Source organism: Onychomys torridus, chromosome 1 (assembly GCF_903995425.1).
Source record: "Onychomys torridus chromosome 1, mOncTor1.1, whole genome shotgun sequence".
Taxonomy (NCBI): domain Eukaryota; kingdom Metazoa; phylum Chordata; class Mammalia; order Rodentia; family Cricetidae; genus Onychomys; species Onychomys torridus.
This window is the reverse complement of record NC_050443.1, coordinates 14,693,783-14,718,737: the sequence shown is the minus strand read 5'-3', so window position 1 is coordinate 14,718,737 and position 24,955 is coordinate 14,693,783. Positions and strand designations below refer to the sequence as shown.

Sequence of the window (24,955 nt, the reverse complement as noted above, 5' to 3'; positions counted from 1 at the left end):
GCTATAGAAGACTTTGTCTCAAGAAAAGGAAAAAAAAAAATCAGGGGCAGGGAGGAAGGAAAACTAAAGTGAACAGCCACTGAAGTGATCCAGCATGGAGAGACGCATGATAATGTGGTCTGAATGATGGGACCCCTATTTCAGAGTGCCCCTCCCTTTCTGTGCTATACAAAGGCGGCATTTTGCTTAGGGTCACATGGTTGTCAGAGACATAGCTGGGGGACCTTGCACATAGAGTGTCCCTTACTAAGGAAAAAGAGATGGAGACACAAACATGGAGATAACTCATCAGGGGAGGAAGCCAAACCTAAGAGTAACAGTTTCCTAAACCCCACCTGCTGCCTTTTGGGGGAGGTGAGGAGGGGTCCTTCAATGTGGAGGGAAGGGCTCACATTCTCAGCATTCTGGGAGCCCTGAGTGTGCAAGGAAGTGTGATGAGCATGCTGGCCCCCAGAGGGGTGAGTCAGGCCTGGTAGGAATAGGGCCTGAGTCAGCCTGGCTGGACAAGGGGGGAGGGGAGAAATGGGGCACACAACTGTGAGAGGGTCTCATGTGTCTGTAAGTGTGTTATGACCGGAACGGCAGCACCCGCAAAGAGATGAGGAACTCTGAAGGTGTCTGGTTGGGAAGGGGAGCGTCTATACCTGTAACGTTGTCCTCCTGAATCAGCATATCCATCAGTATTGACTGCTTTGTAGGGGAGTGTGCCTTAGTGGGGGCCAGTTTCTGTGTGTTTCAATTCGGAGTGTGTTTCTGTAGGTGTCACTAAATGTCGACGTTGACGTTTATCTGTTTTCCCTCTGTGTCTTGTGTTCATGGCTGTTGACATTGTGTGAGACCAGAGCTGTTGACACTATGAGGCTAGCTTGAACACTTCTGTCTATTAAGGTGACAACATTGGCTCACAGCAGTGCACTGCGGATGTATGTCATGGTGTCCTGTTCCCTTGCAGAATCAACAAGTCACACGGGGCATGGCAGTTTGTGCCTGTAACCCCAGCACTCAAGGAGGGTTACAAATTTCAAGCCAGCCGGAGCTACACAAGACCTTGTCTCCAAAGGGAGAGGGAAGATGGATTGTATGACTAAGTTGATGTGCTTCTCACTGACTGTTGAAGGAAGGAAAAGTATGACTGCTAGCATGTTTTAGTATGTACCAAAGAAGAGACAAAAAGACAGGCTGAGATTGGTAGCAGAGTATCAACACACTTCTACTCTCTCTGGGGTCTCTCTGTTACTGACTCCCCCTGATTCTTAGTGCCCAAACCCCAGGAACTCACCTGTTACTACTCATGTGTCTGTGCCAACCATGCATATGTGGCAATGTCCCCTTCTTGCAGTCTCTGTACAGAGGGCCACTGTGGCTGCGCAATAACTGTTTTCTCATCCGTGTCTGTGTTTTGGCACAGATTAAGGCTCCGCACTCTCCACCCCATCTCTTGGGGGTATGGTGAGGTGGTGGGGGTATGGTGAGGTGGTGCGGGAAGTCCACATTAACTTTTATTGCTTCCTGGTTTGTTTCTGTTTGTCTGTCCTTGTCAGTGCTGACATGTGTTGTTTGGGGTTCAATGCCTACGTCTGCAGAGGTTTGTTTGTGTATACTGTTTGGCCGGGCGTTTACAGTGGATGTGTGCAGGTTGGACTTTGTGTTGTGTGTTGTGTGTTTGTGTGTTCCTCTCCACACTGGCTCATGTGTGTAGGGTAGGGGTGGGAGGCTATGCCTCATTGTCAGCCCCCATGTGTTTACCAGTAAGTCCCAGGGCATTTCTGTCACTGTGTTTGGGCCAGCATCCGCCCTGTGAACAGTGTATAGCTTAGCTGGTGCTGCTTTTCTGTGTTTATATTTGTGCTAATAACGGACCCTGTGTATTTAAGAGTGATTCACTGTCGGGGGAGGGGAGGGTGCTTTGTGAAGGAATTTTGTCAGTTTGTGAGTGTGTATGCCTCTCTGTCCCTCTCTATCTGAGTCAGGGCGTGTCCTCTTCTCTCTCCATCTCTCATTCCCTTAGAAAAGCCAAGGGTGGGGGTGGGCGGATAGGGTGGGGGCGGGGCAGTACATCTGGAAAACACATCTGGAGTCCACTGGCTCTTGTGGAGCAGTGGAATCCAGGAGAAGAGGGGGGGTCCCCAGATCCCTTGGTTCATCCTAGAGTCCTTATTTGAGATGCAGCCTCCCGGACTTGAGAATGGGGAATCCCACGCTGTGCACCCCCAGACAGGCCGGAAGTGGAAGGTGGGGGGGGCGCCCCGTGACTCAGGCGGGGGCAGGAATGCTGCGGTTGGAGCAGAACCGAGCTCCATCACCAACGCCCCCCTCCCTTGCCCCGGGGCTGCTCCGACTGCCCTGGGGCGCCAACTCCCGTGTAGTGGCCTCCACGTGCCAGGTGGCTGGACGGACCCAGCGCTCGCCCCCTCCAGTCGCCCTCCCTGGGCCACGCATATCTTTTCGGCCGCGGGGGCTGCGGCGCCCGGCACCTGACCTTGGCGGGAACCGCAGCCCGCCCGGGGAGCCGCGGCTTAGGGCGCTTCCCTGCCCACCTCCTTCCGGTCTTCGAGACGGATTTTCCCCGGTTCCACTCCCTCTGCAGTCTGAGAAAAGGAAACTTTGTGTCTGGCTAGCGAGGCCACCCTCCAAAACACTAGGTGGAGGGAACTTCGCGCTCGCACAAATGCAGATGCCAGAATCACACAAGTACGCTATGTCCCCCGACTTAGACGAGCCCTGAAACAGATGGGCGGACGCACGCACATCCACATCCACCAACGCTCAGAATTGGAGGCCCAATAATACTAGGGCCTTCACTCATCCGCCACACTCACATGAGTGTATTGGGAACCCTGTATAAACGGGTATTGCATATCTGCTTGTTTACTCGCTGGTGTCTGGGATGTTTGTAGTTGTACTTTTGTGTGTGTGCACGGTAGTGACACAGGTATACACAAAGAAGGGGTGGACACACAAACAGAGACGAAGCAAGAGACTCAGACAAACGCCTTTGGCCCACAAATCTCTCCCAGACAGATGCACACGTGTGAGTTCATTTGCCTATCAGGCTTGGTTTTGCCTGCCTGTAATCCCAGCTACTCCAGAGGCTGAGGCAAGGAGGATTCCATGTTCAAAGCCCTTCTGCGTTCCAGGGTCTCCTCAAGCCAGTCTGGGCCCACTCAGTGAGCTCCTATTTCCAAAAAGTAAAACTAAGGCTGAGGTTGTAGCTGGACAGTGAGTATCTGCCTAAATCTGTCAGGGAAGAGATGGGGTGTGGCTCACCTGTAGAGCATTGGATTAGCATGTGTGAGGCCCCGGACTTAATCCAAAAGATTCAGTCTGGAGAGCTGGTTTAGACAATAAGAGTACCTGCTGTTCTTGCAGAGGACTTGCCTGTGTGTGTGTGTGTGTGTGTGTGTGTGTGTGTGTGTGTGTGTGTGAGTGAGAGAGAGAGAGAGAGAGAGAGACACCGAGACCAGAAGGCCGGTGTGTCAGTAGCAAACGGAGCCAATATAGCAGGTGTAGGGGACAAATTTATCAATGCACAAACACTTGTACATACCAGACATTTCCGTTTTTAAGTGTGTGTTCATTGTTTGTGTCTCTTTATAAATCTGTGTAGGCCTGTGTGAGTATGTGTTGATATGTTGGTACGTGTGTACCAGGGCCTGGCCCCCATTATCTGAAGCAACGGGGATTGAACCCAGGGCCTTCGCACTATAGGAAAGTACCAGTGAGCTACATCTAGAATTTTGCTTTTTTTCAGTATTTACTTCTTTTATATGTGTGTGTGTGTGTGCGCGCCTGAGTGTGTGTGGACCACATGCATGCTGTGGAGGTCAGAGAGGGCATCGGGAATGATGGGCAGCTGTGAGCTGCCATGCGGGTGCTGGGAATTGAACCCAGGTCCCCTGTAAGAGCAGTAAGTGCTCTTAACCACTGAGCCATCTCTCTTTAGCCCCTTCTGATCTGGTTTTTTTGTTTGTTTGTTTTTGTTTTTGTTTTTGTTTTCCAGAGCTGAGGACTGAACCCAGGACCTTGTGCTTGCTAGGCAAGCGCTCTACCACTGAGCTAAATCCCCAACCCTCTGATCTATTTTTTTTACTGTCTGATTTTGAAACAGAGTCTTGTGCTCACTCTTCCAGGCAGGCTTGAATTTGAGGTCCTCCTGCCTCAGCTTGCTGATGATCTGGAATGACAGGTGTAAACCATCTGGCCAGGCAGATGTGAACACTTCATGGGTCTGTGTGAGTTGAGCGTGTGTGTGTCTGCGTTTGTGTACATAAGCACGTGTGTTTCTGTGTGTGTATGTGACCGTGTGGGCCACTATCTGGATATGGCAGCATGTAATTATGTTAGCCTATGTGGGCCATGTGTGTTCATGTAGTGAGGCACAGGACTGGTGTCTGGGAATGGAGTCTGTGTTCCTAACGTGTTGTTCTCTTGCCCCCACACACCCACTCCATGCAAATATGAGGTGGGCTGGCCTGACCTGTCCAAGTCAGGCAAGGTGTGGGGGCTCCTCATAGCCTGGGAGTCTCCCCTTCCCTCATATGACACTAGATTGCTTTCTCATATTCTTCCCCAGGCCTGAACAAGACATCTTCTTTCTCCTGTGAAGCCCACAACGCCAAGGGAGTCACCACATCCCGCACAGCCACTATCACAGGTACCAGCAAGAGGATTCAGGAATCTTGATGGTAGCGGTGGGCTGGGGAAGGCGGCTGGATTAGAAGTCAGAGAAGGCGGAGGGAATGTGGAGAGCTTCGGGGAGGTCCCTAAGAATCAGCCTTCCATCATCTGTCCACAGTGCTGCCCCAGAGGCCTCACCATCTCCATGTGGTTTCCAGACAGCCCACGGAACTAGAGGTAGCTTGGATCCCTGGCCTGAGTGGCATCTACCCACTTACCCACTGCAACCTGCAGGTGAGACCCTCTGACTTCGATACCCTCCATCTCAACCCTCCTCCCACCCACACCCACAGGCCCACATCTTCCCTATGAAAAACCAGCCCTTCCACTGAGTGTTGGGAAACAATAGAGACACCAGTTAACCCAGCTGTCCTGGATTTTAATCCTCACTTCACCTGTTGGCTGTGTGAACTTGAGCAAATCTCATAACCATTCTGGGCCTCGGCTCTCCCATCTGTAAGAATGGCATGATGGTAATATTTATGAGGTAGGAATGAGAATTCAGTAAATGAAGGCAAGTAGCCAACTTAAAAAAAGCATCTGGGGACATATTACAGACTAGTAACTGATTTTATCTTTTTTTTTTTTTTCTGCGAGACAGGGTTTCTCTGTGTAGTTCTTGTGCCTGTCCTGGATGATCTCTCTGTAGCCCAGGCTGGCCTCGAACTCACAGAGATCGCTTGGCTCTGCCTCCCAAATGCTGGGATTAAAGGCGTGCGCCACCACTGCCGGGCTGGTTTTATCATTTTTTTTTTAGTTTTAGTGGCATTGACTTTACCAGATTGGACCAGCAGGACTTGTAGCTGTTCCTGTCACAGCACTGTGCTTACTGTCTTCGCCCTGACGACTCTAGGTTGTTGCTGTCTGGCAAAGGTCTATCCCTCGCTGGCGTTTGGGCTCTCTGAGGACAGTGCTGTTAGTCACTTGGTCACCTAAATGTTGCCTAGCATAGGCCAGACAGATGAGGCTGTTTGATGGCATGTATAATAGCCCAGTTATAATGGTACAGGCCTATAATGCCAGCATTTGGGGGCAAGAGGATGGAGAGTTCAAAGCTATCCTGGGCAACATAGCAAAATTGTCTCAAAATAAAAGATTTTAAAAGCTGAAAGTATGGCTCAGTGGTAGAGCCCCTGCCTAGAATCCCCCAGTGAGGGGCTGGGGTGTGGCTCAGTGGTAGAGCCCCTGCCTAGAATCCCCCAGTGAGGGGCTGGAGGAGTGACCCAGTGGTAGAGCCCCTGCCTAGAATCCCCCAGTGAGGGGCTGGGGTGTGGTCAGTGGTAGAGCCCCTGCCTAGAATCCCCCAGTGAGGGCCTGGGGTGTGACTCAGTGGTAGAGCCCCTGCCTAGAATCCCCCAGTGAGGGGCTGGGGTGTGGCCCAGTGGTAGAGCCCCTGCCTAGAATCCCCCAGTGAGGGCTGGGGTGTGACTCAGTGGTAGAGCCCCTGCCTAGAGTCCCCCAGTGAGGGGCTGGGGTATGGCTCAGTGGTAGAGCCCCTGTCTAGAATCCCTTAGAGCCCCTGTCTAGAATCCCCCAGTGAGGGGCTGGAGGAGTGACCCAGTGGTAGAGCCCCTGCCTCTAGAATCCCCCAGTGAGGGGCTGGGGTGTGGCTCAGTGGTAGAGCCCCTGCCTAGAATCCCCCAGTGAGGGGCTGGGGTGTGGCTCAGTGGTAGAGCCCCTGCCTACAGTCTGCCAGGACAGGTTTCCCTTTCACGGTATGGAACTGTGAGGTCCAAAAAGGAAAGTGGCCTTGACCCCCAGCTAGAAGAACAAAACTGAGGTTAAATCCTGGCGATTCGCCGGCTTGAAAGACCTCAGATGTCAGGTCAGCTGCACTCCCACCCACATCCATGTCCAGAGAGAAGCAGAAGTGTGTGTTCTTCCCTCTCCAGGTCTCACTTCCTGCTGCCCACAGGCTCAGGCTGTACGGTTCCTGAGGGAGGGTCATGGCTGTCCCAGGAAAAAGAGAAGTGGGAGTGGGTTTGAGCCCACTGTCTGCACCCATCTCCCCTTTGTCCTGGCAGAGGTTCCTCTTCCTGTCTGTCACTGTAGGTCAGAGAGCAGGCTCGTCCCCCCTTGCTACCCATCACTGGCCTGCCTCCTCAGATCGTGGAGTGTCAGTGTCACCTTCTCTGGGGACTATGTCACTTTGGGAAAGCTACTAAATTTCTGGGCCTCAACCTCCCCATCTGTAAAATTGGAATGAGACAAAGAATTGAGTTTATAAGTGGAGAAGAAGAATTGGATGTGTTTATCCATAAACAGGCTTAACAAAGGACTTGGCGGGTTGGGGATTTAGCTCAGTAGTAGAGCGCTTGATCAAGCGCAAGGCCCTGGTTTCGATCCTCAGCTCAAAACAACAACAACAAAAAGGACTTGGCACATAGTAGGTACTTGAAAAATACTGACTTTGGGGGCTGAGGTTGAATTTAGTGGTAGAATATTTGCTTGGCATTGATGAGACCTTTGGGTTCATCTTCAGTCGTGCCTAAAAAGGGGGTTGGGATATGTCTCAGTCAGTACAGTGTTTAGCACGCAAGCTTGAAAACGTGAGTTTGATCCCTAGAACCCACACAAAAGAGCTGAGTGTAGTGGAACACATTGCAATCTCAGTGCTGAGCAGATGGAGATGGTGGATCCCTGAAACTCACTGCCTGGCCAGCCTAGCCACATCAGTGAGTTCCAGGTCCTATTGAGAGACCCTGTCTCAAAAACCAATGTGGGACCAGCAAGATGGCTCAGCAGGTAAAAGTGCTGGCTGCCAAGCCTGATGATTTGAATTTAGTTCCTGGGACCCAAGTATAGTAGAAGGAGAGAGCTGACTCACACAAGTTGTCCTATAACACACATACACTCTAATAATAATAATAATAATAATAATAATAATAAAAAACACCAGGCATAGTGGACAAGCCTTTAGCCTCTGTCTCTGGGGAGGCAGAGGCAGGTGGATCTCTTGAGTTTGAAGCCAGATTGGTCTATGTAGCAAGTTCCAGGCCTGCCAGGGATACATAGTGACACCCTATTTCAGAAAAAAAGAAGTTAGGGAGGGGGCAAATTGATATTATTGTGTATAAACAAACTAGTTTACATGTCTTTAAAGTAGAGTCCCCTTGTCACTCAATAGGGGGCAAGATCTGGAGATTGGCTTTTTCTTTGTTTCTTTTGTTCTTTGTTTTTTTTGTTTTTTTTCCTCAAGATAGTATTTCTCTGTGTAGCCCTGACTGTCCTGGAACTCTCTCTGTAGCCCAGGCTGGCCTTGAACTCACAAGATCTGCCTGTCTTTGCCTCCCGAGTGCTGGGATTAAAGGCATGGGCCACCACCAGCTGTCCCTGACTCCCCCCATCCCACCCCGCTCACCCCAAGACAAGATCTCATGATGTAGTCCAGGCTGTCCTTGAACTGGTGAGCCTCCCGCCTCACTGAGAGCTGGGATTATAGGTGGGTGTCACTACACCAGCTACACAACTGCATTTAATCTTGTTTGTTTGTCTGGTCCAGTCTTTTTGTTGTTGCTTTGGGGATTTGGCTGAAGGATGTTTTTCTGTGTGATGCTGGGGTTCCAGTGTGTGCACCAGGCAAGCGTTCTACCACTGAGCCACTCCTTCAGCGTTCACATTTAATCTTTAAACAACCTTTCAAGGCATCTCTGGACCTCTAAAAGAGGAAACTGAGGTTCAGAAAGGGCAAAAGAGAGCCTTGCCAGAGGTAGCTTTCCCAAGTGGCAAGACACAGACGGTGTGGCCGAATGGTTTCTTTGCTTTGCAAATCTGGATGTTCACATTGTCCTGCTGTAAAGTTACGACACACATGCACGTGAACACACAGAGATGCATGCAAGCTCAGAGACAAATGCACACTCACACACACACACACACACACACACACACACACACACACTCAGAGACCACATACCCTTGCAAAGTTGTGTAGTTACACTAGGACCACAATCAAGAGTCGTGTGACTGGTCTCTGGTCCTTCTGTCTTTCCGCATCCTCAGGCTGTGTTGTCAGACGATGGGGTGGGCGTCTGGCTGGGAGAGCCAGATCCTCCAGAAGAGCCCCTCACGTTGCAAGTATCTGTGCCCCCTCACCAGCTTCGGCTGGAAAAGCTCCTTCCTCACACCCCATATCACATCCGGGTATCCTGCACCAGCAGCCAGGGCCCTTCGCCCTGGACCCACTGGCTTCCTGTGGAGACCACAGAGGGAGGTAAGAAGGTCTTGGGAGGAAGATGCCATTGAGCTCTGCTTTATTGGTGCCACCCTGAGCTTCTCCTCTCATCCCTTTACCCCACATGGCCTTAGTCTCCTTGTCCAGCCCCTGACCCCTGAACTCTACCCACTGGCCTCTCTCCAGATCTCTCCCTGAGCTTCCGCTCATGGAAGGCCTGCACGAATTGCCCACGCATATGCTCTTTGCAACCTGCCCCACTTCCTGGGAACAAGGGGAGGGGGTCAAGAAGAGGTGGGGGTACCAGCTTCCCTCTTCCATGTCCTCCAGTGCCCTTGGGCCCCCCTGAGAACGTTAGCGCCATGCGGAATGGGAGCCAGGCCCTCGTGCGTTGGCAGGAGCCAAGGGTGCCCCTGCAGGGCACCCTGTTAGGGTACCGGCTGGCATATCGAGGCCAGGACACCCCTGAGGTGGGTGCTGCTGGCTGGGGTTAGGGTGGAATGGTTGTGGGAAGAGGGGGATGGGGAAGAGATGGAAAAGCAGACGTCGGCAGCCGTGTGAATTCCGGGGATCCTAAAGGGGTCCACAAGGAAGGGGCTGAGGAATGTCTGTTTGTAAACACACTTTGTTGAGCTTGGGAACTGTAAGTTTTACAGCATCTTAAGGAAGGAGTGCTTCCCTAATTTATTCAAATGTTTTATCTGGGCTAGCTACACCCCAAGGTGGAGAGAGGGGGTGGGAAGTTAGAAGGGGTTGGATGGGAGTAAAAAGATAAGATATCAGTTCTTCAGTAAATGCTGAGCTGTGCCTGGTGCCAAGCACTGTTCTGAGAAGCTAAAGATATGGCCAGGAATGACACAGAGTCCCTGCCCTATGCAGTTGACATTCCAGAGTGCGTGGGGCTAGAGATGTGGAGAGCAGTGGAGAGAAGGGGCTGAGGATGATGATGGACAGAGTTGAGGCTAAATTCTTAGGAGTTCTGGCCCTAAACGTCCATCCTGATGTCACCTCTGGACTTCCTAGGTACTTATGGACATAGGACTAAAGCAAGAGGTGACCCTGGAACTTCGGGGGGACAGGCCTGTGGCTAACCTGACTGTGTCTGTGGCAGCCTATACCTCTGCTGGGGATGGGCCCTGGAGCCTTCCTGTGCCCCTGGAGCCCTGGCAGCCAGGTAACTCCAAAGTCATGCCCAGGCCCCTTCCAGCTGCCCTTAGGATTGCCTCTTCCTGGCCCCCTTGACTTGCTCCCCATGCCTCTGAGTACTCCCCCAGCTTAGATTCTGTTCCTGCCCTGAGGCTAACACAGAACTTCCCTCAATCCCTTCACTTGTATCACGCCAGTCTCGCCCTGTCTGAGCACATCTCCCCTCTGTCCTTTCTCCTCACAGGGCAAGGACAGCCACTCCATCATCTGGGTAAGGGCTTTTGTGTCCCCTCTCTTTCCCCCACTTTAACATGCAGTGAGTGCATGTACTTTTCATGCCCCCCTTCATGCTCCCCAAGCACGTTGCTCTAATCTTCCTCTTCTTTGGCTTCTGCAGTCCTTGATGGAAGTGTCTAGAATGGCCCAGTGAGTGGTGTGGTTGAGTGGATAGATTCACAGACACATGGGTATGTGAGGAGTAAATTAAGAGATGCTGGGTGGATGGATGAGTTTGTGGAGACTGAGTTGAGAGACAGACTGAAGGATAGCCAGGCACGGATGGTGGTACACAAAGTGCGTTTGATCCCAGCACTTAGGAGACAGAGACAGGCAGATCTCTGTGAGTTCAAGGCCAGCCTGGTTTACACAGTGAGTTCCAGGCCAACCACGTAGTGAGGCCCTGTCTCCACAAAGGAAAAAAAAAATGAAGGATAGGTAGATGCATAGATGGATGGATATATGGGTGGGCATATGGAGTGTGAACTGTTATACACATAGATGAATGCATATCTGGACAGGCCAATGGATAAATGGATGGATGGTTGGAAAGTCTGAGGGATGAATAGACAGAACAGTGGAAGGAAGGAGGGAAGGAGGGAAGAAGGGAAGAAAAGAGGAAAAGGGAGGTGAAGGAAGGGGAGAGGTGCTCTTTTTCAAATATTCTTTAGCAATTGTCAAACATTCTTCCTATTCCCATGGTGCCCTCCTAGAACCACTGCTTAGAACGCAACTCACTTCCTTTAAATGCCCTTCATACATCTGCTCATACCTCTACCTCATCCACCCTCCTCTCCAGCCCCGTAATAACCCTTTATTCCTTACACATGCCCATTGCATACTCAACTTCTCCTTTTTTGAGACAGGATCTCACTATGTAGCCCCTGGCTAGCCTGGAACTTTCTATGTAAACCAGGCTGGCCTGAAACTTTACGCTTGCCTCTGCCTCTGCCTCCTGAATACTGGGCCCAAAGGCATGCACCACCATGCCTAGCTATACTCAACCTTTGTGTGTGTCTTATATCCACCACACATGACACAATTGCATCCACTGAAAATGTACAGTCAACTGGGTGGCAATGGCACAGGCCTTTGATCCCAGCACTCAGGAGGCAGAGGCAGGGGGATCTCTGTGAGTTTGAGGCCAGCCTGGTCTACAGAGTGAGTTCCAGGACAGGCACCAAAACTACACAGAGAAACCCTGTCCTGAAAAACCAAAAAAAAAAAAAGAAAGAAGAAGAAGAAGAAAGAAGGAAAAGAAAGAAAGAAGGAAAGAAAGAAAGAAAAGTGTACAGTCCACAATTGTCCCATACCCTATAGCTACATTTCCAGGAATTTTACCCACCTTAGTCCAAATGTCCTCACTCTTAACAGTCCTGTTACCTTTCTCTCTCTATGCCTCTCTGTGTCCTCCTACACACACACACACACACACACACACACACACACACGACACGATACTCGAGTCCTTCCATGCTCTGTTCTATGCTCATCCTTATGCCCTTCCTATACTCCTCATTTGCCAGTTCACACATTTTGCTTGTTTGCAGCACACTCTCTTGTTACTAAATCACATTCCTAAAGATCACTGCTCATAGCCTGCTGTGGTGGTGCACACTTGCAACCCCAGCACTTGGAAGGCTATGGAGGCAGAAGAATTTGGAGTTCGAGCCCTCCTGAGCTACAACAAGCCTTGTCTCTAAAAAGAAAAAGAAAAAAAGAGGCAGGAATGTAGCTCGGCTACTAGAGTGCTCGCCTAGCACGCATGAGGCCCTGGGTCCCATCCCCAGCACTACATAAGCCAGGCATGACGGTACATGCCTGAAACCCCAGCAGAAGGATAACATGTTAAAGGTTGTCCTTGGCTGCATACTAAGTTTGAGGCTAGCCTGGGGTTCATTTGACTCTGTCTCAAAACAAAACGAAAACTGTGGATGTTTCTCACTTGCTGTGTGCCCCAGACTCCTCCAGGGGCCACACACTTTGCACACACACTTCCCCTCTGCACTTGTATCTCTCATTCCTCTCCTCATTGTGCACCCCCCAGAGATATTCTTTAGTTCTTTGCTCCCCAGCCTTCTGCGCTGGGTGGGTTCTCTCCCTTGCTCGCCTGCATTTCCACACCCAGGTCACTTCCTTGCACACTTATCCTGCCACTCTCCCCTGTACTATTTCAGAGGTCTCCCACATTCATCTGTCCTTCACACGTGTCCCCACACACCCACTGTGGGCACATCCGACCTTCCCTTTCCATCCAGTTCCACTCCAGGCCCCCCCCCCCCTCCCATGTCACTCCTTCTTGGGCCCCAGGGAACTGGATCCAGGGACCATAGCCGTGATCTGTCCCCCATACCTCCTGACAGTGAGTGAACCCCCACCTCCTGCCTTCTCGTGGCCCTGGTGGTATGTACTGCTGGGAGCAGTTGTGGCCGCTGCCTGTGTCCTCATCTTGGCCCTGTTCCTTGTCCATCGGAGGAAGAAGGAGACCCGCTATGGGTGAGTTAGAACTCCATGGGGGAGGCCCTGTGGACAGGGATGGAGAGGCTGGAGTGTTGGAAAACTGAAGAGGAGGATGTGTGTGTGTGTGTGTGTGTGTGTGTGTGTGTGTGTGTGTGTGGTGGAAAAGATAGAAGGCAGAGGGTCGTGGCTCAAGATGTGCTCCGCCAGCACTAGAGGAAAGAGCAACACAGGTTGGGAGTGTACTGGTGCTTCTTTAGTCCTCACTAGAAGGACAGGGTTCCATAAGGTTCTGTTCATGGCCCACCTTTCCCCTTCTCCCTCTAGGGAGGTGTTCGAGCCAACAATGGAGAGAGGTGAACTGGTAGTCAGGTATCGTGTCCGAAAGTCCTACAGTCGCCGGACCACCGAAGCCACCTGTAAGTGAACTCCATGTTTCCTTCCATGCATCGGTCAGTCGCTTGAGGAAAAAAAAATCTCTGTAGGTGATCTGAGATTCTGTAGATGCATGAGAGAAAAGTTTCTGAAGGTCTTTAGAACACAAGGTCTTTAGACCCTCAGGCCATAGGGGTAGTGAAGCCTGGACCACACACAGCTTTAGAACAATAGAAGGCAGGGTGCTGTGTGTTCTCACCCTTTGAGACAAAAACAACTTCAAGAAGAAAGGGTTAATTTTGGCTCAGAGTTTGAGGGTATGACTAGTCCATGGTGATGAGGAAAGGCTGGGGCAGCTGGAGCATTAGGTGGCTGGTCAATTTCAGTCTGCAGTCAGGAAGCACAGAGAGATGAAGGCTTCATCCTCGGTTCAATTTCTCCCTTTTATTTGGTCCAGAATCCCAGCCCATGGAATAGTGCAACCCGCATTTAAGGTGGGTCTTCCCATCTCACTTCCTAGTTCAGAAACTCCCTCCAATGCATGCATAGAGGCTGTGGCCTAGGTAACCCTAGATCCTGCCTGGTTGATATTAACCATCACGAATAAGTATTTGGGCTTTTGTTCATTTTGAGACAAAGCTCAGGCTGAACTTCAACTTCTTTTGCCTCCAATCTCCCAAGTGCTGAGACTCTTCTGCCTCTTTCCTTTTCATTCTTTCTTTCTTCTCCTCCCTCCTCCTCTTCCTCCTCCTCCTCTTCCTCCTTCTCCTCCTCCTTTTCCCCCTCTCCTCCTCCTTTTCCCCCTCTCCTCCTCCTTTTCCCCCTCCTTCTAATACAGTCTCACTCTGTAAACAAAGCTAGCCACAAACTTCCAACCTTCCTGTCTCTGCCTCCTGAGCACTGGGACATAGGCCACCATGCCATCCCAGGTTAGGATCATTGAATCTCAGACATAGTAAATCTTAGGAACACCAAAATCTAAGAGCCAGCCGGACGCGGAGGTGACGCACGCCTTTAATCCCAGCGCTTGGGAGGCAGACTCAGGTGGATCTCTGTGAGTTCAAGGCCAGCCTGGTCTACAGATCGAATTCCAGGACAGGTACCAAAACTACACAGAGACACCCTGTCTTGGGAAAAAAAAATCTAAGAGCCAGATGATCTTGGGGAAATGATGATGATGAAGAAGAAGAAGAAAATGATGGTGGATGATACTGACATGAGATGATGATGATGATGATGACAACAGCATGATACCCTCCCCCCCATGCTTTTCTTTTTCTTTCTTTCTTTCTTTCTTTCTTTTTTTTTTTGTTTCTTTCTTTCTTTTTTTTTTTTTTGTTTTTTGTTTTTTTTTGTTTTTGGTTTTTCGAGACAGGATTTCTCTGTATAGCTTTGCGCCTTTCCTGGAACTCACTCTGTAGACCAGGCTGACCTCGAACTCACAGAGATCCGCCTGCCTCTGCCTCCCGAGTGCTGGGATTAAAGGTGTGTGCCACCAACGCCCGGCCCTCCTACGCTTTCTAAGCCTTCATGACATCCCACCCACCCACACAATACACTTTTCTAAGCATTTGATACACATTACCTCATTTGATCCTCAAAACCCAAAGACATGGGTGCTCGTTCTCGCCTTCATTTCAAAGACGAGGGAGCTGTAGCATAAAGTAGCTGAGCAATTTGCTCAGTGTCATGAAGCTTGTCAAATGAATAAGTGAGATTTTAAAGCCCAGCCAGTTCTGACATTTTTTTTTTGTTTTCATTTATTTTTGATAGGGTCTCAGGCTGCCCTTAAACCTTCTGTGTAGCCAAGATTCTCTTAAAGTTCTGATCCTACTGCCTCCAACTTGTTCTGAAGCGCTCTCTCTCTCTCTCTCTCTCTCTCTCTCTCTCTCTCTCTCTCTCTCTCTCTCTCCCCCTTCCCCTCCGTCTGTCCCGGGGCTGTAACTCAGGGTCTTGCCTATGCTAGGCCAGCAGGGTACCACACACTCATATACTATTCTTGAGGCAGTGTCTCACCAATAGCTCAGGCTAGCCTTGAATTCTCCTCCATCCTCCTGCCTCAGATTCCCATATTCTGGGATTACATGAGTGGGTCGCCATAAACAACTTGAAGTCAATACTTCTGCCACACCCAGAAATGGCCTCTTGGAATGATCAAACATTAGAAACAATAGAATTATAGACTCAGTAGTCTTGATGTGAAAAATAATATGCTTAGCACTTAGAATTTCGAGAATCATATGGTCTGAGAACCGAAGACCCTTAAGATCATAGAGTCACAGAAGGTCCCAGCTGAGGGTGGCCCTCAGAGGCACCACCTATGAAAGTGCCTTGGTTTTCCAGCTGGGGAAACTGAAATCCAGAGAACAAAGGGACAGAGCTAAGTCTAGATCTAGCACACAGACTTCCAGGGTGCCAGGGGATGCTGGGAAGGTGTGGGAAAGACATTTATGTAGAAGAGGAGGCGACAGCAGTAGTGTGGCGGCAGTGATCTGATGGAGTAATACACAGCCACGGTTCTTGCAGTGTGAGCCTGCTCCCCAGAGGTTCCTGAGACCTGGCCTGGGCATTCCCGAGGTCAAAGTGATTTTCACAGTGGTTTGCTCTTTTGCACCCTCATTCTCCATAAACTTACAACGGAGTTTCCCGTGGTCTCCCTGATAATATCATCAACAATCTGTAGTCAAAGGAACATATGTTGTGTGTTATTGTGTTTTAAAAAAACTATTGTCAGGGGCTAGTGAGATGACTCATTGGTTAAGAGCATTTGCTGCCTTTCCAGAGGACCTGGATTTGATTCCCAGCATCCACGTGGTGGCTCACAAATATCGATGACTCCTGTACCAGGGTATCTGATGCCCTCTTCTGGCCTCTATGGGTATTGCATGCATATGGTACACAGATACACATGCAGGCAAAACACCCATATGTACATATAAACAAAAATTTAAAAATAAACTTGTTGGTTAAATCAGCGCTGTTTGTGGCTGGCTGCCGCCCATGGCGGCCATGCCGGTGGAGGGGCATGCTGGAGGAAAGTCACTAGCTATAGTTACCTTTTTAGAGCCTTATTGAGAGAGAGAGGGAGAGAGACACAGAGAGAGAGAGAGACAGAGAGAGGAAGAGAGACAAGAGAGACAGAGACAGCGACAGAGAGACCACGCACGGAGGGAAGAGAGCAGAAAGAGAAAAGGGAGACACACAGAGGGCCCACCCACTTTTTAGGCTGGGCCACGTCCCAGGCTGATGACATAAATAAGGACAGAGTCCTTACAAAACTATTATCTTAAATGAGACACAGTTGCAGATCATGGGAAGCTAAATCCAGGAACATCAAAAATTTAAGGCTTGCCTGGGCTAGGTTGAGTTCAAGGCTAGCTCGTGTAACTTAGTGACACTGCCTCAAAAGAAAAAGTAAAAAGGGGTCTGGGGATGTAGCCCAATCTTCAGTAGTAGAAAGAACACTTATCTAGAATCCTCCAGTGAGGGGCTGGGGGTGTGGCTCAGTGGTGGAGCCCCTGCCCAGAATCCCCCAGTGAGGGGCTGGGGTGTGGCTCAGTGGTAGAGCCCCTGCCTAGAATCCCCCAGTGAGGGGCTGGGGTGTGGTTCAGTGGTAGAGCCCCTGCCTAGAATCCCCCAGTGAGGGGCTGGGGTGTGACTCAATGGTAGAGTCCCTGCCTAGAATCCCCCAGTGAGGGGCTGGGGTGTGGCTCAGTGGTAGAGCCCCTGCCTAGAATCCCCCAGGGAGGGACTGGGAACATGGTTAGGTTGAGCTGCATATTAAGACTTTTTTTTTTAATGAATTGAATACAGTGTCCTTTGCAGTACCTAATAGTTTTTTTTTTTAAGGATTTATTTATTTAGTACACAGAAGAGGATTCCATATCTCATTACAGATGGTTGTGAGCCACCATGTGATTGCTGGGAATTGAACCCAGGACCTCTGGAAGAAGAGTCAGTGCTCTTAACCTCTGAGCCATCTCTCCAGTCCCCTAATAGTATTCTTATATGAAGACTATGGATTCTATTTTGTTTTGTTTTGTTTTGGGTTTTGTTGTTATTTTTTTTTTTTTGTTTGGTTTTGAGACAGGGTTCTCTGTGTAGTTTTGGAGCCTGTCTTGGAACTCACTTTGTAGACCAGGCTGGCCTCGAACTCACCTGGTTCGAGGATTAAAGGTGTGTGCCACCAACATCGGGCTTTGTTTTGTTGTTGGTAGTGGTTTATTGTTTGAGACAGGCTCTCAGTATGTAGCCCCTACTGACCTCAAATTCATTATGTAGACCAGGCTGGCCTTAAACTCACAAAGACATGCCTGCCTCTGCTTTCCAAGGTGCTAAAGATGCATGGTTTTTAGACTGGCCCCCATATGTAGCCCAGGCTGGCCTCAAGCTCAAAGCAATTTGCCTGTTTTTTTCTCCCTGGGGAGGACTAGAGGAATCTTATACCATACCTGGCCATACTTATTTTGTAATCACATAATTATATTTATGGAGTACAGTTTCTGGAATAAAAGGGGATAATTAGATACTTGTGTATAGTGTGTAATTATCAAGTCTGGGTGATTAGCTAATTAGGCTTTACATGTCGTTTACGCTTGTCGTTCTTTTGTGCTGGTAACCTTCAAGTTCTGAAGAACTGTGTGTTTAACAGCCGGTACATAGAGCACTGGCCAATTAGGGTGCCCACTGGAGCAAGAATGTGGCCAGGTTTTCACCTTGTATTTCCTTCTGCAGAGAAGATTTTTAGAGGACAGGTTGAGTGTTCGAGGCAGGAGCTAATTTTGAACCAATGTGGAAGTAATTCAGTGGCTCGACAATGCCTGTGTCTCTCTTGGCACATATTGCCTAAGCATCAACCCTGCCACGAGGCTCTGTCCACCTCTTTTCAGTGAACAGCCTGGGCATCAGCGAAGAGCTGAAGGAGAAACTACGAGATGTCATGGTAGATCGGCATAAGGTGGCCTTGGGGAAGACCCTGGGCGAAGGTGAGTCACACACTCACACACACACACACACACACACACACACACACACACACACACACGAGATCCACCAGAACCCTGAGATTCCTCTCTCCCCAATTCTCAGCCACCTAAAGGAAATAACCATTCCCACGGGTCCCTCTGAGGTCAATATCTTTTATCTTCTGCCACAGGAGAATTTGGGGCGGTGATGGAGGGCCAGCTCAACCAGGATGACTCCATCCTCAAGGTTGCTGTGAAGACAATGAAAAGTGAGTATGTAGGCACGTGCGTGCACATGTAGGGCCCTAGTCCCTAACCCAAAACTCTTTCCTATGCTCTGGGTAAGTTAGAAAATGGAGTCCATGCCAGACACTTGAATGAAAGGAACTGAATTCAGGAACACTGCTGTCACGTCAAATGAAGGTCAGATTGACATAAAAACTGAGGCATCCAAACAAACAAATTAGCCACAACAAGAAGTCACTTCCACCTCTGGGCTGAAGAGCAGAGGGAAGAAACTGTGGCCAGAGCCCATGGCCAGTGAGAAGCTGAGAACACACGGAATCAAGGGCTTCCCTGGGGGATTCGGAAACCCGATGGGCCTGCAATAGCTCCAGGGTGATTCCGGAAGCAGAGAAAGGGTGAGATAGCCTGGCTTCTCCCTCTTCTCTCTCACCTGCGAGCCTCCCACCAGTGTCTGCTTCTGACAGACTCCAGCAGGGAAGGGAGCTTGGAAATGAAGCTTTCCAGGAGGACAGGGCAGAATGATGCACAGTTGACCACTTCTTGTATCGGCTGTGACTCTACCTCCCCCAGCCTTCCTTCCTTCCTTGGAAAAGTAACGTCATTCATAAAGTCACTATTTCCTAGGGCTATGATGAGAGAAAGCATTCCGTGCCAGTGGTGGTGTGTAACACATACTGTTAACGTGGGTGTGACTATATTGCCAGAGAGGGTAAGAGTGAGTCCAGAGGCAAATAGACAAGAAATCAAGAGGGGAGTCTTCCTATGCTGCTGGAGCCCACTAGGTTTCCTAGTGGTTGTACCCAGCAGGACTGCATGAGAGGTTGATTAGACCACGAGCCTGGGTCCCAGGTGTTTGTAAGGATGTAACTAGCAAGGGGAAGGTCTTTTGCTCCACCCCTTGGTATTGTTATAAACAGACCTTTGGAATGAAGTTCTGGGCCTGTTTGGATAAGGATCCAGGCCCACCAGAGTCTATCCTGTGTTTTCTCTCTGTTTCTCTCCCCTGTATTTCTAACTAAGTCTCTTACCCTCGTTCCTCAAGAGTTCCTGGGGTAAATAAGTGTGGGGGCTGGTCCTCTACACTATACAGGAAGAAAGGCCTAGAGGGGTCAGGCAAGGGCTGGAGATGAGAGAGGATTGACCTTTTATGAATTATAAAGTTTAAGGGCTTCAACTATAGAGTCATCAGTGTATTTGCATAGTCATCATTGAGCATCTCCTGTACACTCGGTCGAGCTGTTTGGGAGGGTGGGGATGCTGAAGACTGCAGAGCCCTGCACATGCCAGACAAGTACCCTGCCTCAGAGCTACCTTCCCCTGCTTTTATTTTTTCATTTTAAAGGTTTTTTTTTTTTTTAATGTATATTGGTGTTTTTCCTACAAGTATGTCTGTGTGAGGGTGTCGGATCCCTGGGAACTGAAATTACAGACAGTTGTGAACTGCCATGTGGGTGCTGGGACTTAAATCCGGGTCCTCTGGAGGAATAGTCAGTGTTCTTAACCCCTGAGCTATCCCTCTAGCCGCTTTTTTTTCTTTTTTTTCTTTTTTTTGGTTTTTCAAGACAGGGTTTATTTTTTTCATTTTAAGACAGCCTCTCATCATGAGTCTAAGGCTGACTTCCAACTCATAATCTTCCTTCCTCTGCTGACTTGACAAGTATACACCACCAAGCCCTGCCTCCTCTTCTTTCAAACTGGCTAATAAGGTGGCATAAGCTGATAACCCCAACATTTGAGAGGCTGGGGCAGAAGGATCATGAGTTCCAAGCCCGCCTGGGCTATAGACTGAGACCTTGTTTTAAAAAAAAAAAGCAAAACAAAAAACAGTGGTTCAGTGGTAGAATGCTTGACTAGAATCCCCCAGTGAGGGGCTGGAGGTGTGGCTCAATGGTAGAGCCCCTGCCTAGAATCCCCCAGTGAGGGGCTGGAGGTGTGGCTCAATGGTAGAGCCCCTGCCTAGAATCCCCCAGTGAGGGGCTGGAGGTGTGGCTCAATGGTAGAGCCCCTGCCTAGAATCCCCCAGTGAGGGGCTGGGGTGTGGCTCAGTGGTGGAGCCCCTGCCTAGAATCCCCCAGTGAGGGGCTGGGGTGTGGCTCAGTGGTAGAGCCCCTGCCTAGAATCCCCCAGTGAGGGGCTGGGGTGTGGCTCAGTGGTGGAGCCCCTGCCTAGAATCCCCCAGTGAGGGGCTGGGGTGTGGCTCAGTGGTAGAGCCCCTGCCTAGAATCCCCCAGTGAGGGGCATATTGTGGCTCAGTGGTAGAATGTTTGGCTAGAATTCTCCATGGAGGGACTGAGAACATGGCTCACCAACAGAGCTCTTGCCTAGACTCTCCCTCTAGGGGGATTGCCTTGCATGTCCAAGACCCTGGGCTCTCTCCTCAGCACTATGTAAATAAGCAAACAAGCTAACACTATGTACATCTATTGAGGATAAAATATGTAACATAAGTAAAACAGTGAGTCTGGCATCTTAAGATTCAGTAATACCATTTGATGAAGATGGGTGATGATGAAGCTGGAGGAGGGAAGGAGTCCTCTCCCTCCCTCCCTTCCTCCCTCCCTCCCTCCCCCCTCCCTTCTCACTCACCTCCCTTTCTCTCCCAAGTTGCCATCTGCACAAGATCAGAGCTGGAGGATTTCCTGAGTGAAGCTGTCTGCATGAAGGAATTCGACCACCCCAATGTCATGAGGCTCATTGGTGAGCGGGGACATGTTCCCTTAGGGCCACCCTAGAGCACAGACGACCTCCTTCTGCACTGGAAAGATCAATCTTCCGGGCTCCCCACCCGCCCCTCCTTCAGGATCAGCAAGCTCCTCTTCTTTTGCTCCCTCAACTTGGAATGTGACCTCTGAACTGTTCCTAGAAATAGCTGAGGTCCCCAGGAGGGCTCCGGAAACATCCCTGGGAAATGGCTTCTCTAAAGGAAGCCAGGTCCTTGTCCTTACCACCCTCTCCCAAACAATGCGGAGATTAGATTTGAGGGAGTGGGAAAAGGGGAGGCTGAGTCTGTCTGGGAGTCAGGTTGGGTTCCCCTCAAAAGAGCCTAGCCAGAATGACCCATCTTCCTTGTGTGTGCTCAGGTGTCTGTTTCCAGGGTTCTGACCGAGAGGGTTTCCCAGAGCCTGTGGTCATCTTGCCTTTCATGAAACATGGAGACCTACACAGTTTTCTCCTGTATTCCCGGCTCGGGGACCAGCCAGTGGTGAGGAGCATTTATTCTTCTGGTCCATTAGTATCCACACAGACCTACTAGCTATGGAGAAGGAAGGAGACAGTTTACCTCAAGTTTGCTCTGTGGACCCTGTACTGCAGGGATTGACAAGGCAATAAATAAGTTAACAGAAAAAAGCAAGAGCATTGAGTGGTACTAAGGAAATGCAGAAGGAAGGATGATAAGGAGACCTTGGACTTAATTTGGCTGGAGGAAAGGGCCTGACTAAAGAAAGGGGTGACATTGAAGGAAGGGCTGACTGAGGAGCTATTGGGAGATCCAGGCAGGAAGCCATTCCAACCAAATGCTTAGCATGGCCCAGGGTCTGAAGACCATGGAAGGGGCCCCTGTCTGAAGTGTATGTCAGAAGCTGAAACAATAGCCCACCAAGTCAGAGAGGGGTAGATTTTCTAGGATCCTCTATCTATGGAAAAGCTACAGGAAAAGTTGATGTTCTCAAAGCCCTGGAAAACCACAGCAGACCCAGCTAGGCACACACAGGGAAGGAAGGAGGGCTGAGGAATAAGACAGGGTCTCTGTGTAGTCTTGGTGCCTGTCCTGGAACTCACTCTGTAGCCCAGGCTGGCCTCGAACTCACAGAGATCCGCCTGGCTCTGCCTCCCAAATGCTGGGATTAAAGGCGGGATTGAAGGCCTGCGACGCCACTGCCCAACTGGAGTGAGGCACTTTTACGACTCTTCTGACCACGCCCTCTTTTGGCCACGCCCCCAGTTCCTGCCTACTCAGATGCTGGTGAAGTTCATGGCCGACATTGCCAGTGGTATGGAGTACCTAAGTACCAAGAGATTCATACACCGGGACCTGGCTGCTAGGAACTGCATGTGAGTTGCAAGTCCGCTGGAAAGCTCCTCCTTCCTTAAGGAGCTTCCTCCCTGTTCTCCAGGATGAAAGAGAAACTTTCCCCTTTAGGGAAAGTTGGACTCCCAGACAAGGTTAGAAAGGTGTGGCTCTCAACTTTTTGTGGCTGTGACAAGCCTAAGAAAACCAAGTGGAAGAGGAAAGAAAGATTCCAGGTCATGGTCACCTGGGATGAATCAGGTGGGAAGGTGTGGGGTGGTGATAGAGAGCACAGTAAAGGCAGAGCTGCTTTACTGTGTTGGAGCAGGGAATTGGAGAGACACAGAGCCCCATCAGAGGTACCACCCCAGTGATCTACTTCCTTCAGCTAGACACTGTCTCATAATAACCACTCAGTTGTAAACTTTTCGATGGATAGCATCCCATTGGGCAGCTCTCCAGAACATCACCAGCTGGGGACCAAGCCTTTATTTAGCACATCACCCTTTGCGGGTGACACTTCATATCCAAATCATAAGAGAACACCAGCAAGGAGGCAGGAAAGGCTCTCTAGAGAGGTCTTAAACTGAAGTCTTTATTGTTGTTTATTTGTTTGGGTGGAACCCTGGCTGTCTTGAAAGCTGCTATGTAAACCAGGCTGGCCTTAGGCTCACAGAGATCCTCTTACGCCTGCCTCCTGAGTGATGGGAATTAAGGCATGCACCACCACACCTAGCTAAACTGAGGTCTTGGAGGATTTAGATGTGGAGACAGAAGAGATGAGAGGCAGGGGCAGCTCATTGTACAGCCTGAGGTGAATGAAGGGACAGAGGTGACAGGTGAGTGGTAACATGAGCCTCATTTCTGTCTCTTCTACACTGAGTGTCTTCCCTAGGACTACTCTGGAGGAGATCCACATTGGATAAGAGGACTCTGCAGAAAAACACAAACAGAAAATAGGCCTGAACTGGAATTAAAAGATGAAGGTGGAGGGCAGGCCATCATAAACTTAGAATATTAGTCTCAGCCAGGCATGGTGGCACATGGCTTTAATCCCGGCACTCAGGAGGCAGAAGCAGGCAGATCTCTGTGAGTTCGAGGCCAGCCTGGTCTATAGAGTGAGTTCCAGGACAGCCAAGGCTGCACAGAAAAACCCTGTCTCAAAAATCAAACAAAATTCATTAATTAATGACATATTCTTTTGTTCAAGCCAAGGCCAGCTGGCTGATATGAAGTCCTCTATTTAAAAGGTGGTGTTTGCTGGATGGTCTTCACTGGAATGAAAGCCTTTTTTTTTTTTTAAATATAGATGCTGGATATATTGGTGTGTTTAGTTATCTTTTGCGCCCATCCAGATCCACACACACAGCATGTGAGGTTTTTGCTTTGTCTCTTTGTTGATTTTTTTTGGGTCAGTTTGGGTGTTTTTGTTTGTTTGTTTGTTTTGTCCACCTTTGATTGGTTTCATTTGGCTTGCTTTTTAAAAAGATTTATTTATTTGTATTTTATAAGTTTAGGTATTTTGACTACATGTGTGTACACTACGTGTGACCAGTGCCCAAACAGACCAAAAGAGGGAACTGGAGTTAAAGACTGCTGTGAGCTGCTACATGGGTGCTGGGAATCAAACCTAGGTCCTTAGTTAAAACGTGTGCTCTGTGCTCTTAACTGTTGAGATGTCTCTCCAGGCTCATTGCTTTTTTAAAAAAGTTTATTTATTTTATGTGTATGGATGAGTTATGGATGGTTGTGAGCCACCATTGGATGCTGGGAATCAAACCCAGGTCCTCTGCAAGAGTAACATGTGCTCTTAATTGCTGAGCCATCTCTGCAGCCTCTATAGTTTGTTTTCTTGAAACAGGGTCTCATACAACTCAAGCTGGCCTTGAACTTACTATGTAGCCAAAGGTGACTTTGAACAAATCCTTCTTCTTCCTCTACCTCCCACATGCTGAGATCAGAGATATACATCATCATTCATCATTCTTGGCCATGTGTGTGTGTGTGTGTGTGTGTGTGTGTGTGTGTGTTTGTATGTGTATGTGTTGAGACTATACAACTATATACTACTCAGGGTGGCCTGGAATTCATGATGTAGACCACGCTGACCTTGAACACATAAGCCTCCTGCCTCAGCCTTTCAATTGCTGGTATTACAGGTATGTGAGACCACCTTCTGTATACATCAAGAGAACTAAATAAAAGGGGGCATACTGGAGAAATGTCTCAGGGGCTAAGAGTGCTTACTGCTTTTCCATATAGGACCCAAGTTCACTTTCCAGTACCCACATCATCGGTTTACAACTGTGACTCCAGCTCCAAAGAGATCCTTCACTTCTGGCCCTCGGACACCTGTACTCATATGCACAAACCTACATGCAGGCATTCACATACACATAATTGAAATATTAAATTTTTTTAATTAAAAAAAAAAAAAAGAACCAGGGACTCAGGAGTTTGAAAAGGATCTCGAGACTCTGATAGAAAGCTAAAACCGAAGAATCTTCTAGAAGCCCTTTTGTCTAGACTCAGTCTAGCAGCAAGAAGTAAAGCACTTCCCTATGGGACTGGGGAGAGAGTTTAGGAGTCATCCCCCCCACACACACACACACACCAGGACCATGGGATCAG

At 49.4% G+C, this 24,955-nt stretch overlaps 1 protein-coding gene across 2 annotated transcripts in view; it reads left to right on the top strand.

Annotated features, from left to right (window-relative positions):
• The window catches only part of Axl (AXL receptor tyrosine kinase), a 33,084-nt gene that overhangs the window by 3,572 nt on the left and 4,557 nt on the right, over positions 1–24,955 (top strand). The window contains exons 5-17 of one of the 2 annotated variants that reach the window (XM_036195915.1): positions 4,574–4,654; positions 4,796–4,911; positions 8,680–8,890; positions 9,182–9,321; positions 9,875–10,025; positions 10,242–10,268; positions 12,637–12,769; positions 13,058–13,149; positions 17,995–18,090; positions 18,261–18,338; positions 20,920–21,012; positions 21,396–21,517; positions 22,259–22,368. In XM_036195915.1, the coding sequence (XP_036051808.1) occupies positions 4,574–4,654; positions 4,796–4,911; positions 8,680–8,890; positions 9,182–9,321; positions 9,875–10,025; positions 10,242–10,268; positions 12,637–12,769; positions 13,058–13,149; positions 17,995–18,090; positions 18,261–18,338; positions 20,920–21,012; positions 21,396–21,517; positions 22,259–22,368 (1,450 nt within the window). The remainder of the gene's footprint in view (positions 1–4,573; positions 4,655–4,795; positions 4,912–8,679; positions 8,891–9,181; positions 9,322–9,874; positions 10,026–10,241; positions 10,269–12,636; positions 12,770–13,057; positions 13,150–17,994; positions 18,091–18,260; positions 18,339–20,919; positions 21,013–21,395; positions 21,518–22,258; positions 22,369–24,955) is intronic. The other variant, XM_036195924.1, reaches the window with a different exon arrangement.